This window comes from Chiloscyllium punctatum, chromosome 5 (genome assembly GCF_047496795.1).
Source record: "Chiloscyllium punctatum isolate Juve2018m chromosome 5, sChiPun1.3, whole genome shotgun sequence".
Lineage (NCBI taxonomy): Eukaryota > Metazoa > Chordata > Chondrichthyes > Orectolobiformes > Hemiscylliidae > Chiloscyllium > Chiloscyllium punctatum.
Window position 1 is genome coordinate 46,954,322 of NC_092743.1, and position 22,552 is coordinate 46,976,873.

The 22,552-nt window shown below is 41.1% G+C and overlaps 2 protein-coding genes across 10 annotated transcripts in view; one reads left to right on the top strand and one right to left on the bottom strand.

Annotated features, from left to right (window-relative positions):
• tmem67 (transmembrane protein 67) overlaps nucleotides 1-19,770 on the bottom strand; it is a 196,418-nt gene extending 176,648 nt beyond the window's left edge. The window contains exon 1 of the mRNA XM_072570240.1: nucleotides 19,476-19,770. Within this exon, the coding sequence (XP_072426341.1) occupies nucleotides 19,476-19,665 (190 nt within the window). The 5' untranslated portion in view covers nucleotides 19,666-19,770. The remainder of the gene's footprint in view (nucleotides 1-19,475) is intronic.
• The window catches only part of LOC140477055 (RNA-binding protein 12-like), a 137,703-nt gene continuing 134,879 nt past the window's right edge, over nucleotides 19,729-22,552 (top strand). For 4 of the 9 annotated variants that reach the window (XR_011960645.1, XR_011960646.1, XR_011960644.1 and 1 more), the window contains exons 1-2: nucleotides 19,729-20,055; nucleotides 21,327-21,383. The gene's annotated coding sequence lies outside the window, so the exon portion shown is untranslated. Of the gene's footprint in view, nucleotides 20,076-21,326; nucleotides 21,384-22,552 lie in introns of all 9 variants that reach the window. The other 5 variants (XM_072570243.1, XM_072570241.1, XM_072570245.1 and 2 more) reach the window with 5 other exon arrangements.

A 22,552-nucleotide genomic window follows, 5' to 3' on the forward strand; every position in this document is an offset into this window, starting at 1 on the left:
TTCTCAACATTACTTTGTCGGATATTGTGGCATTGTAAGACTTTGGTACACTTTGCACATTTCTGCATGTTTCCATGATAGTGATTCTGACCATTTATCCTCCGTGTAGTGGAAGCAATTCTGCATCTGTATGTCAGTTATGTACCATCTTCATCCTGCCTTGTTTGTCCCAATAAAAACATTCTACATATAAGAGAATTTGGATCATTGGTAACATGCCAAGACCTTTCTCACTTAAGTTCTGAACATGATCTTTGAAGGTGATGTTAATCCCCTATTTAGAGGGGTAGCTCCGAGCTGTAAATAGCAACTTTAAACACTTTGTTTTGTTGTCCTAAACGATAGGATAAGTGATTTAATGGTGTGCACCATTTACTTGGCAAGACAATTTGATCTACGGTAATGTAGTGAAAAGGTTAGATGGTTCATGCCCCATTTGGCACACAAATCCTTGAACATCTGCCAGCCCAATGTTAGAAATTTTTTTTTCAGCTGCTCCAAACAGACTAAAATGGCACTCAATATGTCTGCTACTGATGAGCTTGAAGAGTTCTTTTTTTCACCTGGTTGATAATTGGAAATTTGGAGAAATAATCAACAACTACGATAAAGCTGTCTACAAGACCAGTGCTGATTTTGGATCAAGAGACTGAAACAATTTCATGCAGATGTTGAGGTTCTCTATGATACTATGGCTGGTGGCTTTGACATGTGTCGCATATCCTCACCAACTTTTCTATAGCTAGGGATCTTCAATGAGTTGATTTGCCAGTCATCTCATCTGCTCTATGTGATTTTGTCTTTGCTGTAGTTGTGACATGTCCGAGCAGAAAAAGCTCTGAGTACAAGTACCTTTTGAAGATTACACATCTCCAGGTACCAAGTTCTTCTCTAAGAGGCCAAAATCATCTATGAATGCCTGTGACCTTTTGTATCATGTCAGGCCAAACTTCAATGATTCCTTTCCACAATGTCTTCATTTGTGAGTCATTTGCTGTTTCTGATTGAAGTTTAACACATCTATGCTGCTGTCTGTATCCTTATTCAGACTTCCAATTGGCTCAGTGTACCTTGAGGTGTTTGTGTGGTAATGCACATTCCACATCATCTAATTTATTTCCTGTATGTGAATTTTTTGCCCTTTCTAGAAGTGTTAATTGATAGAATTGCATTTTTTCTGAGGTGCAATACGACGTAACCTTTGAAATTTCCTGCATCATCAAACCTGTCAGGTACAATTAATGGAATTTCTGAACTACCTCGGTTTATGTTTTTTTGGCCTTTGACAATCATGTGTACCTTGGCAATCTCTATTGGATGCTCACACTTTAAATCCATACATGCTGGTAGTCCTGCTGTGCTCATCCACAAACATATTTGTGGTTTCCATGTTAAATTACTGCAGCTACATTGCATTATTAGCATGTAAGGTTAAGGGATGAGTGACCCAAAGTATGTAGTTACACTCGCAGTTATCGAATTCCAATGATCCATGTACATGTCAATCATGGTTTTGAGTGTGTGTTGCTAGTTCACTTCAGGCAATTGATGTGATTGTTGTTAATTGACACTAATAACAGGCCAGAAATTGACAAAGAGACGAAGTTAGGTGAGGACCTGGAAACAATCGTTATTACGGAAGAGGTAGTGTTGGGCAAGCTAATGGAGCTAAGGATAGACAAGTCTCCTGGCTCTGATGGAATGTATCCCAGGGTACTAAAAGAGATGGCAGGAAAAATAGCAAGTACTTGTGCTAATTTTCCAAAATTCGTTGGACTCTGGCGCAGTTGCGGCAGATTAGAAAACAGCAAATGTGGTGCCACTGTTCAAAAAGGGATAAAGACAAAAGATGGGGATTATAGACTTAACCTCTGTAATGGTTAACTTAACCTCTGTAGTGGGGAAGATGCTTGAGTCTATTATCAAGGAAGAAATAGCAAGGCATCTGGATAGAAATTGTTCCGTTGGGCAGATGCAGCATGGGTTCATGAAGGGCAGGTCATACTTAACAAATCTTTTGGAATTCTATGAAGACATTACGAGCAAGGTGGACAATGGGGACCTAGTGGATGTAGTGTACCTAGATTTCTAAAAGGCCTTCGACAAGGTGCCACACAAGAGGCTGCTGTATAAGATAAAGAGGCATGATGTTACGGGTAAAGTTTTAGCATGGATAGAGGATTGGTTGATTAACAGGAAGTAAAGAGTGAGGATAAATGAGTGCTATTCTGGTTGGCAATCAGCAACTAGTGGTGTGCCTCAGGGATCAGTGTTGAGGCCACAATTATTCACAATTTATAGAGATGATATAGAGTTGGGAAACATTTGTAGTGTATCAAAGTTTGTAGATAACACTAAGATGAATGGTAGAGCAAAGTGTGCAGAGGACTGTGGAACTTTGCAGAGGAACATAGATACTTTAAGTGAGTGTGCAAAGGTCTGGCAGATGAAATACAATGTTGATAAATGTAAAGTCATCCATTTTAGTAAGAGTAACAGTAAAACGGATTATTACTTGGATGGTAAAAAGTTGCAACATGCTGCTATGCAGAGGTGTCTGGTGTCCTTGTGCATGAATCAGAGACAGGTGGTCTGCCGGTACAACAAGTAATTAGGAAGGCAAATAGAATTTTGTCTTTCATTGCTAAAGGAATTGAGGTTAAAAGCAAGGAGATTATGTTGCAGCTGCACAGGGTGCAGGTGAGGCCACACCTGGAGTACCGTATGCAGGTTTGGTCGCCTTACTTGAGAAAGGATGTACTGGCACTAGAGGGGGCGCACAGGAGGTTCACTAGGTTAATTCCAGAGTTGAGGGTGCTGGCTTATGAGGACAGATGGAGTAGATTTGGATTATATACATTGGAATTTAGAAGAATGACGGAGGCAATCTTATAAAAACATATCAATTTATGAGGGGAATAGATAAGATAGAAATAGAGAGTTTCCATTGGCAGGTGAAACTAGGACAAGAGAGCACAGATTCAAAATTAGGGGAAGCAGATTTAGGAATGAATTGAGAAGGAACTTTTTCACCCAGAGGGTTGTAAGTCTATGGAATTCCTTGCCCATTGAAGTAGTTGATGCTACTTCGGTAAACATTTTTAAAGCTAAGATATATATTTTGTTGAACAGTATAAGAATTAAGGAATAGTGTGAGAGCAAAGGTGAGTGGAGCTGAGTCTACAAAAAAGGTGAGCCATGATCTTATTGAGTGGCGGAGCAGACTTGAAGGGCCAGATGACCTACTCCTGCTCCTTGTTCTTATGTTCTAAAGCTTCTAGATAGCTAACTTCATTCTCGTGATGCTTATTTCACATAAATCTTAGAATGCAAGACAGCTTCATTGTTGTTGCATTAGACTGTACTTTTTGTACAGCCTTCTTGCTTTTTTGCGATCTGGTTACCCTGTCAATATTTTTATCTTACTGTCGTATTAATTGGTATTATTGTCCAGCTGATGGTTTTGTAGTTGCTCCCATTGATTAACAGTAAATCAATGCTGTAACCTTTCTCTTTTTTAGGGAAGTGGTATACTTTGATAGGTATTGAGGCAATCACCAACTCCTTTAACTTGAAAAAAATGCATTAATTATGGTATCTACTAATAAACTGCTCTATTGATTTCTGTGGCTGTTGCAAGTAGGTCATTAGTTCTAAGCTCTTGATACTTATACAAAGCTAATCTTCCAGGACTTTCCACATCTTTATGGGAGCTGTCTGGTTCTCTTCAGATAAACGAGAAGAATTGTTTCTATGTGACCCTTTGAGGAGAAAGTGAGGACTGCAGATGCTGGAGATCAGAGCTGAAAATGTGTTGCTGGAAAAGCGCAGCAGGTCAGGCAGCATCCAAGGAACAGGAGAATTGACGTTTCGGGCATCAGCCCTTCTTCAGGAATGAGGAAAGTGTGTCCAGCAGGCTAAGATAAAAGGTAGGGAGGAGGGACTTGGGGGAGGGGAGGACCAGTTCCAAAACCATACCACCCAGATGGCCTCCTTCTTCAAGGACCGCAATTTCCCCCCAGACGTAGTCGACGATGCCCTCCACCGCATCTCTTCCACTTCCCGCTCCTCCGCCCTTGAGCCCCGCCCCTCTAACCGCCACCAGGACAGAACCCCACTAGTCCTCACCTACCACCCCACCAACCTCCATGTCCAACGTATCATCCGCCGTCATTTCTGCCACCTCCAAACAGACCCCACCACCAGGGATATATTTCCCTCCCCTCCCCTATCAGCGTTCCGAAAAGACCACTTCCTCCGTGACTTCGTCAGGTCCACACCCCCCACCAGCCCAACCTCCACTCCCGGCACCTTCCCCTGCAACCGCAACAAATGCAAAACTTGCGCCCACACCTCCCCCCTTACCTCCCTCCAAGGCCCCAAGGGACACTTCCATATCCGCCACAAATTCACCTGCACCTCCACACACAACATCTATTGCAGCCGCTGCACCCAATGTGGCCTACTCTATATTGGGGAGACAGGCCGCCTACTTGCGGAACGTTTCAGAGAACACCTCTGGGACACCCGGACCGACCAACCAACCCAACCACCCCGTAGCCCAACACTTCAACTCCCCCTCCCACTCCACCAAGGACATGCAGGTCCTTGGACTCCTCCATCGCCAGACCATGGCAACACGACGGTTGGAGGAAGAGCACCTCATCTTCCGCCTGGGAACCCTCCAACCACAAGGGATGAACTCAGATTTCTCCAGTTTCCTCATTTCCCCTCCCTCCACCTTGTCTCAGTCAAATCCCTCGAACTCAGCACCGCCTTCCTAACCTGCAATCTTCTTCCTGACCTCTCCGCCCCCACCCCACTCAAGCCTATCACCCTCACCTTGACCTTCCACCTATCGCATTCCCAACGCCCCTCCCCCAAGTCCCTCCTCCCACCTTTTATCTTAGCCTGCTGGACACACTTTCCTCATTCCTGAAGAAGGGCTGATGCCCGAAACGTCGATTGTCCTGTTCCTTGGATGCTGCCTGACCTGCTGCGCTTTTCCAGCAACACATTTTCAGCTCTATGTGACCCTTTGCCAATCAGTATTTTCAAAGCTTGTTTAACTGATCCTGCCACTGCTTGGTCTGTGAAGCATAGCTATATACTTTTTTTAGTGATTTAAACTTGGTAAGAATTCCTTGGTTTACAGTTCATCCTGCACAATGTTAAGTATTAAAGGTCAAATGTTGGTTAGACTGAGTCTAGGCATATGCTTTTCAGATTAGAATTTTATTTCAGTTCATACAGCTTCAACTCCAACCCAGTGACTGCTCATTTCACATATCTATAAACCCAATTCTTATCCAATTATCTCTAATTTAACACATAAGGGATCATGTGGCACAGTGGTAGTAGTCTTACCTCTAAATTAGAGGAGCTGGGTTCAAGTTTAATCTATTCCAGAAGTGTGAACTAACACATCTAAATATCTTAACAAATATGTAACCATTGCTTGTTCCCTAGTTCTATTCAGACTCAGGCAGCCTTGACAGACGTTAAAAGATGATAATATTGTTAACAGTTCTTCTGTTTTGCTTGGGGCATGGATAGGGTAAATTGGCAAAGTTTTTCCCTGGGGTCGGGGAGTCCAGAACTAGAGGGCATAGATTTAGGGTGAGAGGGGAAAGATATAAAAGAGACCTAAGGGGCAACTTTTTCACACAGAGGGTGGTACAGGTATGGAATGAGCTGCCAGAGGAAGTGGTGGAGGCTGGTACAATTGCAACATTTAAGAGGCATTTGGATGGGTACATGAATAGGAAGGGTTTGGAGGGATTTGGGCTGGGTGCTGGCAGGTGGGACTAGATTGGTTTGGGATATCTGGTCAGCATGGACAGGTTGGACCGAAGGGTCTGTACATCTCTCTGACTCTATGATATTATCATGGGGCATGTGCTCTCAGCATTGTTTCTGTTGTAGTTTCTGTTTTTTGATTTACATTTTACTTTGTGTATATATTGTGTATGTTCAGTACACATTTAATGTTGCCTATTTTTGATTTAAAACTTATTTAAGGACTTGTTCTGTTGATTCTGCACTGTTCCCGATTAAAACTCATTATTTAAGAGCAGTTTTCAATCAGCTGGCTGCTTGCCTAGCTTTGTCCAGTTCAAAGATACTCACAGTTTGTGAAGCAAACTGTAATGTTTACTGTTGTATGTTTCTTTTGTTGTCTGTATTTTGGGACTTCTGACCTTTGGAGTACTTTTGAATGCTGTCTGCAATTTCCCCCCATGGCCTTCATGCTGGATCACTGCTTTCTTTGGTCTTTTTGTTTAAAGAGACTACAGTGCTGCACATCATGTTGTGATTGCTTCTGCTATCTATGGATAATATATGTAAATTCCATAGATTATCTTGACTTGAAGACCTCTGCACAGCTTATTTACAGATTTGACAATAAACTCTATATCTAGAATGGTACAATACAGAGGTAGTGTTTCAGTGGTCTCAGGTCATATAGTGATTGCTTGTCATATCTAAACACAAATATGAGGTACAGGGATTCTAATTACTTTAAGACCTTTGGTGGATCTATTTGCGAGTAAAACGAGCACAAAGAGGTACATAGTAACCTCCATCAAATAACTGCACAGAGGCCAGTATCCCTTCACCAAGTCACCCTTTATTTCCACAAGAATTGTATTTGTCACTGGCCTGGCTTTGAGAGTGAACAGAACCTCTGACACACCTGTTTAATATGCGTTAGCCAGGGCACCCTGATTGACCATGTTAACAGCCCGAATCTGAGAAATCATGTTCTATGAGGTCCACTTGGCTGACTGAGTTACAATCACTAGATCTGTCCCCTCTAAGTCTGGGGATGTAGGCCTGTTCTTTTCATTGTAGCCTCTTCTGAGGAATTTTCGCAACAGGTCAGATATGGACAGCATATTATGGACTATAGCCCACCTCTTACGCCCAGAATATTTTGGAAGAAATTCATCCTCTTCTTTAGGTGGTAAAGGCGTCGACATTCACCATTATCCATCTCAGGATCTGAGGTTTTCTTGGCATTAGATGGAGGGGGGAGAACCCATGTGCTCTGACAACCTTTCTGACTACTCTGAGGGACTGGGTATGCTTTACTTCTGCCCTGTTTATGAATTTGCAGCTTTCATGTGGTCCATGGTTTATTCAGGACTGCCTCACCTACCTGAACTTTATATGTCACAGAATCTGACCTCATATTGACAATGCCTCTTAACTTGCATGGCCATTTCCGTAGTTTCAGCATCAAACTACATCCCCTGAAGTAAATTGTCTCCCTCGCTTAGAGGAATCTTGTGTCTGGCATTGGCGTTCCTGATGCTGTTTCACCCTCCACTCCCAGGTCCGGGAAGATCACATTTACATTGTGCAGAATCTTCTCCCCATTAGTAATTCTGCTGGAGCTATCCCTGCAATTGATGAGAGGCGGGCTGATTAGCAAATAGGAACTGGGACAGTTTGGTATCTACTGAAGCTATAAGCTGTTTCTTTCAGTGTGCTGATCTTTTTGCCATACCATTGGTATGGTCCAGATGGATGGTATGGAGCTGTCCTTATATGCCAAATGCCATTTGACTTTAGGAAACACTTGAATTTTCTGCTGGTAAGTAATGGCCCATTGTCTGTGACCAACACCTCCGGAGCCTGTGTGTTGCAAAAGATGCTTGTAGTTTTTCCATCATTCATGTTTGATGAATGAAACTCTATGCATATCTAATTACTTTGAGTAGGCATCCACAATGACTAAGAATGTTGACCCCATGAAATGACTGGCACAGTTCTCATGTAACTGACAATAGGGTTTACTCTGCCATTCTCATAAATGTAGGGTAGCTGCCAGTGGTAACTTTTGACTTTATTGGCACTATAGGCATTGCCCCACTAACTATCCAATCCTGGCCACCAGACATAACTTCTTGCCAACATCTTCATTTTAGATACCCCTGGATGACCCTGGGGGAGCTCAGCTGGTATCTGGCAGGAGCCTTTGCTCAGGGCAATTACTTTTGCTCCTTGTAATAGCTGCCGACATATGGAAGACACAAAATGGCCAACAAGAGATAAATAGGATTAAGCAGCCTGATCTAGCACTCAGACACAAAATGGCAGACAAGGAATAAAACAGAATTAAATGCCTGCTCCAGCATTTAAGTGAAACACAATGGTATCTTTGAACAGGGCTACTCCAAGGAGTAGCACAAACAACCATCAGCAACAGTTCAACAATAGGATCTCTCAGCATAGAAACAAGTTCATTACACTATAGCAAGTGATTGATTCCAGCCTCATTAATGAAGGAATGTTGTCCCATTAGGTGAAAAGAATCAGTGAGAAAAAGGACAATAGATCTCAGTCCATAAGACAATTAGTCTAACTCATCAGGCAGCTGTGAAAACAACAGCTAAAGTTACTTTGTGGTACTCAGTTGTTTTCTTTTGAGGTTATTCACAATATTAAGACATGGGTTCTAGTTAAAGATTCTTCAGGTAATCCGAGATAGATTTCAACATAATTTTAGATACACATATTTAACCAAAATATAGGAGAAGCATTAGGGGAAAACATTTAAACATTGATGTGAAAGTTAATTAGTCTCCTTTTCTTTAAAAAGATGCCTAACACGTCCTGTAACAAATAGAGTGTTCCCAACTGATTAAATAGTACTAACGTAGAAGTAGCTGTAAAACATTAGTACAACTAACTTTATAATACATATTAATACTATGGATCTTATAGTAGCTAGTTACAACCTTGTTTTTTTTTCGATATATATCATTAGGACAGTAGGAAAGTGTAAGAGAAGTAACAGAATTTGACACAGGTGCAGAATCCAAGCAGTCTTTAGAGATAAGCAAGTCTGGGACAGGTCCAAAGGAGTACATCTAATAACTTTGGAATGCAAATTAATAGGATGTACAGACATATCCCAAGGCCTGGAGATTACAATGTCTGTTAAACACCAAGAGATTATGGGATCCTCGGGCTGTCCATAGGAGCACTGTCGGGCATTCCTCCCCATGGGCCATCTGTGAGCCAACTCCATCCTGATACCATACAGGCAGACATTGCACAGATCTTGTTTGGGATCGTAGTGTGCCAACACTTGAGTTGATGACAGCTGCTTCTTCACTCTCCTAAAGGCTATATCTTGTTTACAAGACTATTTCTAAGGCTGATCCTTTTTCAATAGCAGATATAAGAGTTCCAGGATAGAAGCCAGGTTACATATGACCTTTACATAAAAATTCATCAATTTAAGGAAAGACCTAAGCTCCAGTGCAGATGATAGAGCCCGGGAACCCTCGCTTTATCTTCCAATGGATATAATCTGGTCTTGTCAACTCGTAGCCCAAGTAGATCACTTAGGGTGCCTGGAAAATACATGTTTCCCTTTGAAGGTGTACCCCTACCTTGGAGAAACATCTAAGGACTATATCCAAGTTCTCTATGTGCTCTTTATTGGTCTTCAATGCTATTCGCGCATCATCCAGATAAGGGGTGACCTGGGGTAGACATTGTAAAATGTTCTCCATCTACTGAAAAATGGCACAGGCTGATGATATCCCAAACGGCACTCTCGTATATTGGTACAATAATGGGCATAATTTAAGCTTACTTCTGGGAATCCTCATCTAACTGTAATTGCGGGTATGCGTGGCTCATATCCAGCTTTGTAAAGGACAGGTCCATCGCCAGCTTTGCGTGTAAATCCTCTATGCATGAGATTGGGTATTTATCCAGCTGTGAGAAGCAGTTTACCATTTGGTTAAAATCCGTACAAAGGCTTCACAATCAGTACAACTGGTGCTGCTCATTCTGCAAACTGTACTGATTTGATGATTCCTTTGCTTTCCAACCTCCTAATTTCTGCCTCTATGTTTACAGATAAGGTAAGTGGCATTGGGTGGGCCTTGCATAATCGGGCAATTGCTTCCTCATCAACATACAAGTTGGCCTTGTCTCCTTTGATGGCCCCTAAACCTTCCTGAAGAACATTCAGGTTTTTAATTCGGACTTCTCTCAGGCAGCCATTTTCTGATTGAAAAATGTTGAGTCAATCAAGCTGAATCTCAAGCTGAATTTCACTCCATCAGGTCTGGGTCCAAGTCTTTTGCTACAATTAGTGGTAATTGAACCAGCTGCTTCTCATACGAGAGGTAGAGTGAAGTTGTATCCTTAATCTGTGAAGGTTCCCTGGTAGATTCTCAGTCTAGTCAAGATCTTATGCAAACTTAGGGGTTGGAGTTGAAAATTAATTTTACTAAAGACTGATTCTACAATCACTGGTATTAGAACCAATGACCATTTAACCTGACATTTATTTTGATTGAGTCTGATTTGGATGTTGGAAAGCAACTTTATTGTTCCAAGCCAGATGAATTTAGGCTTTCCAGGTATGCACTCTCCTGGAAACTGGCCTATGAGTTCTCTTACTTAATTCAGGCCAAGTGGGTCTCTTTTGCTGTCTCACGTCTGCATACCAGCAGCAACTGCAATGGATTCTGAAGAAAATATTAACTGTTTACCTGAGGCTTGCCTGTGTTTTGGGGCTTTGCTTTCGGCAAAGAGCCCCTCTGTTCAGGATTTGGCCTGACTGAGGCTATGCAATTGCCTTCACTCAAGTGGCGTTCCCTAAGCTCAGTCAACCTGGCAAGGGTATCCATTTCCTTTGGCATGTAGTTCCTGTACTCCACTTGTCACATTTTCTAATGGCAACACCAGTTGTGGTGCCTGTTTGAAATCCAGTTGGGCTTCAGCTCATGGGCACTTTTGCATGGTCACATCATTAATACTACATTCCAACAATCTCTCCACATCTTGTTAAGGGTTAAACCAAATCACATGCCTCTGACAGTTGTCTTAACCTTGTCAAAAATCCCCACATGGATTCCTGTAATTCTCAAACTGTCCAGTAAAATCTATAGTGTCTCAGTATTACAGGACGATTGGAATCATAACATTGCTTGACTAAATCCATCAACTCTTGAAGGATTTTAGTATTTGCCTCAGGAAATCTTACGTTCCGAATAAACAAAAAAAAACTGCTGGTCCACAAGCTGTCAGGAGAATTACTCATTATTTTTCATCTGCCCTAATGTGATTTTCAGAGAAAAAATAATGCATTCTTTCCATGTATTGGGTCCTGTCTTTTACAGCAGTGACGAATGAGCCAAGCTTCCCAAATAATAGCATGATGTCAGAAATGCTTACTCAAAGTCAAAAATGATTGTTGCAAGCAAATCTCTTAAGGCGCTTTTTTCTTCCTTTCGTCACCACTGAAATAACTCCACACAGGCTGATATCCTGTTGCCAAGTCACCCCTTATTTACACATGTATAATACTTGGCACTGGTCCAGCTTCCTCAGAACCAGGTCTAAGTGAGCACAACCTCTAACACTCCTGTATATATGTCAGCCAGGGCTCCCTGATCAATAGCCAGGTTAATAGCTCCAGTCACGGAACTCATATTCTATGAGATCCACCTTGCTAACCTCGTTATAATCACTACACTCTGAACATATCCTTTTTCCAGGGTGCTGTGATGTCAAATTGCCTTGGCCTCTGATCATGTGATGGCATCCTGCTATTTTGCTTATTTGCAGGTTGAACCTTTCTTATGAACACCCTTTTTAAAGCAATAATACTGCACAGAGGTGACATTCTTTCTTTGATATTTTTGTATGTGCCGATTGAAAATTTACACACCTCTGAGATTCTCCATTCCCACGTGGCCTTCATGTATCTGCTAGAAAATGTATCTGCATTGATGTCCTTCATTCAACCTTTTTGAGTATGATGGTTAATGAGCCAATTCATAGCACAATCATCTAGTGAAATGACACTGCTGATAAAATAGTATAACCCCTTGGTTATGCTTACTGTATCTTGTCTTGCCATCCTTGAATCATCTATGAGAACATCTGTAATTCTTTGCTTTTGTCGGTCGTGTCTGTAATTTGAGTCAGTTCTGAAGGTATTATATTCTCTAGATGATCTACCTTTACAGCTAGATCTTTTATTTCATGTTTGTCATGTTCTGATATGAATGGATAGGTGAACTATTCACTGTAAACTGATGTATACAGCAATGTCGTGCAATTTTATGATTCCTTTACCTATAGTGTTCTTAACTCAATGCTGTCTTTAAGGATATGGATGTTTTGGTTCTTCCTATTGTACTTCTCATTCGGTACCTCTTTCTCTGATAACTCATTTCCCATTTATTTTACTCTGTACATTTTTTCTAGTGATTTGGCTTTCCACAAACTCTAAAGTTTGATCCAAATGCATGACATTTCTTCTGTTTACAAACTCATTGTGTTTGTGACCCTGACGGAAGAGTGCACTGAATGTCAAGCCTCAATTTTCCAAAAAGCTGTCACAAATGTATAAATTACAAAATGAATCACTGAGATGGTTAGTTTGCCTAGCATTGATCACTACCTAAAATAAAAGAAACTCACATCAGGTTTTATTAACAAACAAGGTAACAAAATACATGTGTTATAAACAAAGTTTCCTTTAACAAGTGGCAAAATGGACTAAGTATTATTTTGCATATTGAAACTGTACCATCTTTAAATCCTAACACTCACATTCATTCATTTACAAACAGGATGGGCAAAACAGAGAATTTTGCAGAAGTATGATGTGTGAGTAAAAACAAAACACAAATTAAGAGTCCAAATCACAAGAGTGAAATGAGGTGACTTGCTCACAGTTCATTTGGGTTTTGGTGGTTATTTTATGCTTTTGTTGACTACAGTGATCCTCAACTTAGTAGCTGGGCAGTTGGACCTAGGTTTTTGCATAAGTTAGGAGATAATCTTTTGAAAGTGTTTGAGTGCTGCTTTTTTTCTATTAGAGGAGGACACAGAGAGACACCTATCTTCACTTGCAGACTTCCTGGAGTTTTAAGTGCATTTACTCCTCAGATTTACAACAAAATGCAACTTAAAACAAATCCAAAAGCTGTTGCTGGCCAGTTTTATTTTCAATCGAAAGGCATTAGATTCACAAAAGTATCAAATTCACCTTCTCAAAAACGTTACATGATCTTGTTTAACCAGTAAGTAAAAGCCACACAGTTTTACATCTGACCTTCAAAATGCAAAAACAATAACAGTGGACCCTTCTCTGCAATACAGCCATGTCCAAATTTCAATTTTCCAGCTTTACATTTCCAAAGAAAATACATGCAGTGTGTACATTGTGACAACTCTATTATTTCTTGTGTGCATTTTTTGGTGCTGTTTCACTGCATTAATCCTGAAGCCTTTCACCTGAGTTAACTGGAAGTTAGACATTTAGGTAGCCAGTGTGTTCATCTAGCTACTTATGCTAGTGTCTACAGCTAGTAAAATTGTGAGCTTGACTTTTCAATTAAAATATTTTGTATTTCAGTATGTGCAAAGGCCAAAACAGGCTAATCTAGCGATTTAAATCTTTCACAATATTTTCAGTTTTGGTTATGAAATTATCAACAGGCTCATCCAATTCCTGCCTCAGGCCTTGAAATTGACTGGTTGGTCCTGAGATTTACAACATTTTCTTTTAAGATGCCTTTAATGAAGCTACTTAATGACAGTCTGCACTTTGTTGAAATTTCTCAAAACCTCTTAGACACTATTAGCCTCCCATTTCTTTGCTGTCCAGAGATTTGGCGACAGTCAGTGCTGCAGCTCTATAGCAACCAATTGGGGGTATATAGTTAACACAGTTAGCAAGATGTGCACACATCAATATTAGATCAGGTCATTTACTGTCAGGGGCTGTCAATTAAGTCACTCAAGGATGTGGGCTATCAACAGTCCATTGGGTTTATCCACAGAAACTCAAGAACATGGGGTGAGGGTATGGGGGTTGGGGTGAGGGGGCAGAATATGCTATGGGACAGTGACCAAGGAACCTATTCTTTGAGAGTGGGGACTGAAAGCAGGGGAAAGGAGGAGAAGACAATTAAGAAGTAGACGGTAACAGTATTTGCTAAGGTGAGAATATGGTAAAACATGGATGGGAAGGGAGGGAAATTCATCCACAGTTGAGGGGGGGAAACATGTTCATTTCATGTGGCAGGGGCTGGGAGGAAATGTTGGCAAGTGCATGGCTCATGTAGATGGACTGGATGGGAACCTAGGGAGGTGTAAGGTCTATGGCATTCACAGGATGGGGACCTGGATGGTCATGGCCTTGTTAATATGTAGAAGTGCTGGCTGGAAGCTAATAGCCAAAGAATGCTCATCAGATAGAAATTCAAAGAACACAACGTAAAAGAAAATGGCTGAGACCAAACTCAAAGTGAGTGTGGTGTATCAAGCTGTGAGTCAGGGGCTGCAGGACCCATCGTGAGGTCCATGAAAGGAATAAAATATCACACATGGAACTGACCTGCAAGGTCTCTAAACCTGACAATTCAAATGATGAAGGACTCTTGCCCAAAACTTTGATTCTCCTGCTCCTCGGATGCTGCCTGACCTGCTGTGATTTTCTAGCACCCACTCTCAACTCTGATCTCCAGCCCTCACTTTCTCCTGGTTATGTCCATTACCAATAAGAAACAATCTAACCACCAGGACCTAGGGGTTATCATTGACCAGAAAGTCAACTGGACTCACCACATAAACACTGTGGCTACAAAAGCAGGTCAGAGGCTAGGAATACTGTGATGAGTAAGTCACCTCCTGACTCCCCAGAGTCTGTCCACCATCAATAAGGCACAAGTCAGGAGTGTGGCATATCTCCCATTTGCATGGATGAGTGCAGCTCCAACAACACTCAAGAAGCTTGACACCATTCAGGTCAAAACAGCCTGCTTGATTGTCACTGCATCCACAAACATCCACTTCCTCCACCACCAAGGCTTAATATTGTTGCAGCAGTGTGCACTATCTACAAGATGCACTGCAGGAGTTCACCAAAGATCCTCAGACAGCACCTTGCAAACCCACAACCACTTCTATCTAAAAAGGCAAGGGGAGCAGATATATGGGAACACCATCACCTTCAGATTCTCCTTCAAGCCACTCATCACCCTGACTTGGAAATATATCACCATTCCTTCGCTGTCGCTGGATCAAAATCCTGGAATTCCTTCCCTAATGGCATTGTGGGCTACAGCAGTTCAAAAACGCAGCTCACCACCACTTTCTCAATGGCAGCTGGGGACAGGCAATAAATACTGACCAGCCAGCAATGCCCACATCCCACAAATGAACAAATGAAAAAAAATCTAATGCTGTTCCTCAAGCAAGACCCTGGACCGTTCACTTTCAAGGCAGACAGAAAGAAAGAAGCTCTTCATTCTCGTTTGTATTTTTTCAATACTTTGATGGGTCTGAGGAATAGACTGGCATTTTTGTGGCCATCAATGTGACTCCAGGATGATATGTTGCCACCCTGGTGTCAGGGTCAAGGGTGTCACAGAGCAGTCACAAGACGTTTTTTTGGAGGGAGGTTGAACAGCAAGAAGTTATGGTCCATGTTTGTATTAATGACTTAGGTAGGAAAAAGGATGTAGTCCTGCAATTGCAATTTAGAGAGCTACGTAGAAACTTAGCAAGCAGGACCACAAAGGTAGTCACCTCTGGATTACTCCCAGTGCCATGTGCAAGCAAGTACAGAAAATGATTTGGATAGATTGTTGGCACTTAAAGTTGACAAGACACTGCAACTGGATGAGATGCCTACAAGAAGTTTGAAGGAAATGAGAGTAGGACTTGCGGGGGCACGGCCCATTATATTTCAGTCTTCCCTGGAACGTGCCAGAAAACTGGCTTACTGTGAACATTACACCCTCCTTTAAGAAAGGTAGTCAGGTTAATCTCAGCAATTACAGACCAGTTAGCTTATCATTAGTGGTGGGAAAACATCTACAAACAATTATTCAGGATAAAAATAGTAAGCACATAGGAAAAGGTGGGTTGATTACGGGAGAATCAGAACAGATTTCTAAAGGACAAATCATATTTAACTAACTTGCTGGAATTTTCTTTTGAAAAGGTAACAGAAATGGGCAATAAAGGTAACACTGTTGATGTGATATACCTGGATTTTCAGAAGGAGTTTAATATAGTGTTACATATAAGAAAGATGGGAAGGAAAAAACAGAGAACTATAGTGGTGGGCAAGTTGTTGGAAGGAATTCTGAGGGACAGGACTTACACATATAGAGGAACCCCAATTATCTGAATTTCGGAATATCTGAACAAGATTGCAAGGTGTCGATGCTTGGCTAAACGATATAATCCGGTCGATTATCTGCCATTCAGTTAACCGAATGAAATATTCACAGCCCATGTCCTTTGGATAATTGAGGTTCCTCTGTATTTGGAAAGGCAAGAACTAATTAGGCTTTGTGCATGGGAAATTGTGTCTCACTAATCTGATGGAATGTTTTGAGGAAGTGACAAAGAGGATTGATGAAGGCAGAGTGGTGGACGTGGTCAATATGGACTTCAGTAAGGCATTTGACAAGGTTCCGCATGGTAGACTGATTAGCAAGGTTGGATCACACGGAATGCAAAGAGAACGAGCCATTTGGATCCATAACTTGCTCGAAGGTAGGAGACAGAGAGTGGTGGTGGGGGGTTGCATTTTGGACTCGAGACCTGTGACCTGCTGCATACCGCAAGGATCGGTGTGGGGTCCACTGCGTTTTGTCATAAATATCAATGATTTGGATTAGTAAGTTGGCAGAAGACACCAAAATCAGTGCTGTAGTGGGCAGCCAAGAAGTACAATGAGACCTTAATCAGATGGACTGAGGAGTGACAAAGGGAGCTTAGTTTAGATATATGTAAGGTGCTGAATTTTGGTAAGGCAAATCAGGGCAGGACTTACACAATTAATGTCCTGGAGAGAGTTGCCGACCAAAGAGACCTTGGAGTGCAGGTTTATAGTTCCTTGAAAGTGGAGTTACAGGTAGACAGGATAATGAAGAAGGCATTTGGTACACTTGCATTTATTGATCAGTGCATTGAGTATAGGAGTTGGGGGGGTCACCTTGCGGCTGTACAGAACATTGGCTTGGCCATTTTTGGAACATTGCGTGCAATTCTGGTCTCCCAGTTGTAGGAAAGATGTGAAACTTGAAAGGGTTCAGAAAAGATTTGCAAGGATGTTGGCAGGGGTTAGAAGGTTTGAGCTATAGGGAGAGACCGGGGCTATTTTCTCTGGAGGTCGGAGGCTGAGGGGGAGGTCTTATACAAGTTCATAAAAATCATAAGATAGCGTGAACAGCCAAGACCTTTCCCCCATGGTAGGGGAGTCCAAAACTAGAAGGTATAGGTTTAAGGAGAGAGGGGAAACTTTTTCACACAGAGGTTGGTGAATGTATGAAACGAGCTGCAGTAGGAAGTGGAGGAGGCTGGTAGACTTACAACACTTAAAAGGCATCTGGATGAGTAAATGAATAGGAAGGGTTTGGAGGGTATGGGCAAATACTAGAATAATTTAGGATGTCTGGTTGCCATGGATGAATTGGAAGGAAGTTGTATGTTTCCATGCCCTCTGATTCTATGAATACAACAGACTTGCGATGAAAGTTATTGTACAAAAAGGACAGCAGCAATGTGATAGGAAATTCAGTAATGATCAATGGATATTCTTCAAGTTGGAGGAAGGCTTGGATTTCCATGGGGTCGAACCTTTGCTTTTCCTAATATATATGTTGATAATCTACATTTTTGTGTGCATGGGGAAAATTTCTAAGTATGCAAATGACACTAAACTTGGACAGTCTAAGTCTCCAAAAGGACACTAAACAAGTTTGTGGAGTGAACGGATATGTGACAAACGATAGTCAATACAGAGAAGTGTGAGGTGATGCACTTTAGTCAAAAGAACATTGAAAGACAATATGAAATAGGGTTTACAATTCTAAAAGAAATAGAAGCAGAAAAACCTGGGTACTTATGGGCACAGATCATAGAAGGTGGTAGGACAGGAGAAGAGAGCAGTTAAAGCGTACAGTGCTCCTGGGCTTCATTAATAAGGCATAGAGTATAAGAGCTAGGAGATGATGTTGAACTTGTACAACATTTGTCCAATCCCAGCTGAAGAACTGTGTCACACGAAAGGAAAGCAGAGTTCAGAGATGATTTACAAGCATAGTTCCAGGAATGAGAAACTTCAGTGATGAGGACAGATTGAAGGAACTGGGACATTCTTGTTGGAAAGAAGGCAGCTGAGAGAAAATCTGATAGAGGTTTTCAGGATCATGAGTGGGCTGTATAGATGGGGAGAAGCTTTTCCCATTTGTAAAACAAGGAACAATGAGAAGGCATAGATTTAAAGCGATATGCAAATGATGCAATGATGATGCGAGAAAAACTTTATCAGACAGTTTGGATATAGAATGAACGGCCTGGAAATGTGTTGTATTCAAGTTCAATTGAGGTATTGAAGATGATTTTGGATGATTATTTGGTTAAAAATGGTATTCAAGGATATGGGAATAAAGCAGGGGACTAGTACTAGATAATAGAATCAGTGTTGGCATGATGAGCCAAATGAACTCCTTTTGCACCAAAACAATTCTGTGATTTTGCTTCTATGTCTCATTGTCTCAATGCAGTAATTCCAGTGCAGAAGAAAAAATGTGGCACATCAAGCTGGTTATGAATAATCTAATGAAATACTAACCATTTAGCCTCTTGAGCCTAATCTAGCATTCATTCATATGCACATCTTTATTGTGAAGTCACTAAACAAATTAAGTACATATATGGTGGCAGTGTGTCAGCACTACATAATGATAGTGCTTCTCAAACCTCTCCTACTTGATCTCAATTAAGCGAGAATAGAAAATAGTCACAAATCAATGGGGTGTGGGGTGTTATGAGGGGAAAGGGCATTTGAGATTTTTGAATCAGAGCTGGCTACCTCAAAATTTCAGCTGCCCTCCTCCCCCCCACCCCTACTTTGGCAGACCCTCCCATATGGTAGTTGAATCTGAAAAGGCAAAGATCAGTGTATCTTGGGCCACTTGATCTGGGGGTGCAAGGTCAGGTTACAGCAACAAGAGCTGTTAAGAAGTCGTCTACAAAAGCTTTGTTAAGTATGTGACTGAGTGCTGAGCTGTTAGTCTGAGATCTGACACCATCATTCTCAAATTTAAAATGATCATCAATTGTCGTCAGTGGAAGAGTTCCAAAATTGGACCACCCTTTGCCAGTTTCCTAATTTCACCTCCGAAAGATCTAGGTGACAAAGAGCAGGCGACTGTCGCCAGTAATGATGCTTAATTAATGAGCTGGATGGGCTGAACGGCCTTCCTCTGCGATTGTGTGGTTGTGTTTTGTCTTCAAAACGTGGAGTAGGCTTCCCAACCAGCAGAAATTGATTATTGTCCGCCAACCAAACTTCTGCTATGTACCAAACATTTCTAACAGCGAGTTAGGTTTGAACTGGTCTCTTGTCACTGGGCATCAATAACACCCCCCTAAACCCCCAAAACCATCTGACAAGTTTTACCCACCATCACTAGCTGACTGCTGATCGGCGCCACACGGCCTGCACACCATTCGGGAAATGTCAAAATACTCTCGCTTGGTGCATTGTTGCACGGTTTGGAAAGGCAGAGAGAGGATGACGGTCTGGGTAGAGGGCAGGTGTAGCAGAAGTAGCGGTGCCCAGAACGACACTACCTCCCCAACTGTCATGGCCATGAGCCAACCGTCACTCCACCCCGCCCCCCTCCGGCTCTCCCACAATACACCGGGGGAGGCAGCTGGTCCTGACAGCTCTCCACTTCAATATAACTGCAATGGGAAAAAAATGATTAAGCTTTGGTGCAGATAAAAAAAATATTGATTTAAACATGCAAAGCATACTGGAGAATTCTGAACCTGAATCCACTGTATGTTTGTACAGGAAAGGGGGCCTTGATTTATTATATTTGAATACATAGCTGCCAGGACTTCTCCCTCCGGAGGCGGCGGAAGCGCCATCGTGTCGGTGGCTGAGGCACCAAGCGGCGGCGGAGGTGGCGGTCAGTTGGTCGGTGTGGACAGACTCCTGTCTCGTTTTAACGCGGCTTTTTCTGTCCTTCCAAAGGGGTGGGTGTTGGGAAGCAACGGTTCGTGTTCTGAGGCGTTGGGCATCTTGCTCCTTCGGGGTCGGGTGGGAAAACCGGGCCTTTGCTGCAGAGGAGCGAGTCCGTACTGGGGCGGGGGAGTTTGGAGAGTGAATGTAGTGGAACTGCGGGCCAGGCCATTTACCTCATTGTCGCTTAGATTTTTTTTCTCTTTCGCTTGCAACTCCCGCCCGCTCTAAGCCTTTTTTTTTGTTCAGCGGGCTACGTCCTGAACACATTGAATCCTTAAGAGAGGTTACGTTCGCCCCGCTCCACCTTAGTTGTCTCTCTTTCATGTCGGCGATCTGCAACTTCAATAGACGAAAACTTAAAAATATGGGAGGAACAAAACACTTAAATGATTATATGTGGGAGACGTTGGAGTTTTGATTTAATTCTTTAAGTATGGCATAAATTTGAACAATTCCCGATAATGTTGTGAAGAGCCTGCTTTATCCAGTTAGCTTTATTATCACACCCATTAATGTAATAATTTGAATGCGGTTTTCCCAGGCAAATAAGTATATTTGAATAAGAAATGGTTTATCAGAGGAAAAGGCTTTATTATATATTGGTTTCAATCGCCATAATCGCTAATTTAGAAATGTGTGTGCAGTCGGTGATTTTGACCTGCAAAAGCATTGAAGCGTTTCTGATGTACTTCCTTTTAATCCATTGCTTTGCTGGCACCATCTCTTGAATTCCCTGCTGAACCCCTCTACCATTTCAGACTCCTGAAGACTCTTCTTAAAACTTAAATCTTTGACTTAAGCTTTGATCAATTGTCTAAAGTAGTTTGATGTTAAACGTCTGATAATACTGGTCATTTTCACAGAATGTTTGAGATTTTTTATCATTTCTAGGAAAGAAGAATCATTGGTTTAACACTCAGAGCCGTTTATCAACTTTTAAATCAGCACTTGCTATATCTGTACCAGTGGGAATGTTATGTTCTCTAATTTAACAAAGTTGTAGCCTACTGTAAATGCATTTTTTTCCGTTATAGAAAATATTCACAAATCCATGAAGTGACAGAGGCTATTTACTTTGTGTTAAGTCATTAAGGATTCTTTTGAATTTGAAAATTGATTTGGTTCATGCAATTTTGGTGTGGAATGACTTTAATGAAATGTTTTAATTAGTAAAGTTTGTTCAGTAGCAGGTGCTTGAAAATCATAGCTTGATAATCCCAACATTATTTTGATTCTAATTGCATTTATTACAGGTTTGATCTTGTTCTTTTTTCTCTTGCAGCTATAGAATTGATTGTAACGAACTTATTCGTGTGTCTTAAAAGAAACCTTTTTACAGGTTAGTGTTATACAAATGGTAGGTGACTGAAAATTGTCTAACTGGGATAAACTATTAACCTTTTATTGTCAAATAACACTGACTTTTTTTTATTACAAATGTTGTGATTCAGTTATGAATAGTAACTTCTAAATCAAAGGGAAAGTGAAAATAAACTTTTCTTAAATGTATCAATTTCCAAGCAGCTGCATGTGTAGGAATTTGTCACTGTGCATACCAAGCTGCAGAGCACTTGCATTTCCTGTGCATTACAATTTCTGTGTTTTAATGCATCTGATTTATGAAGCAATAATTAGAAAAATCTGTGTTCACTAAACTTCTGATGTAAATTATACTTTACAATGCAGGATTAATATTTAATTTTGTCCTGCATAGTATATTTAAGAGTTTTTTTTTCCTGGTTTACTATTGTAATTAATTGACAAGTTGCCAAAAAAATTTAAATCTGACCTTTTGGTTCCTGCAATTGAGTGAGTTATTCAGTCTGTACACTGATGTTTAGTCCAATGCATTGGAGTAATCTGAACTTCTGTCCAGAGTGCATAATTTTTTTTTTTCGCAACTGTTGCTGTAATTTTGCTTTATTATGTGAATTATTCCTGTTGCCCATAGTGCTAACTAGTATTTCAATCAGTATCCGTTTTCTGAACAGATAGTGAGAGTCTGTGTATAGTCCATTATGGATTAGTTAAAAATGTACATATTTTTCAATCCAAAACTATCACTTTCTATCTTCTTTATGGAACAAAGTCATAAGCCTAAGGACTGTTACTTCAAAAGAATCGAGATGTTTTAAATGCAAATACTATATTCTTAGCTGAACCTGCATTTGAGATGCTACAGAGTCAAGTCTACTGTACCTGATAGCTTTGCGAAAACATTAATATTGTGATCTACCTGAAAGAACCATCTTTGAGATGAAATAATTTATTTCTCAAATGGACTGCTGAATTATGTGCAGTAATGGATTTTTCAGTTTGCCTGGAGTTAGTTACAGTTTGAAAATGCCCCAGTGTGGATTTTACGGTTTTGAATTTGCTTCATATCTGCAGTCGTTTGCATCAGAGTTCAGAGGAATACTTGAAAGGAAAAGAAAATTTGGGTTACTAGCTTGATTGTTTTTGAGAATACAATAAATAGGATTTGTCCATTCCTGGTGTGAAGTTATT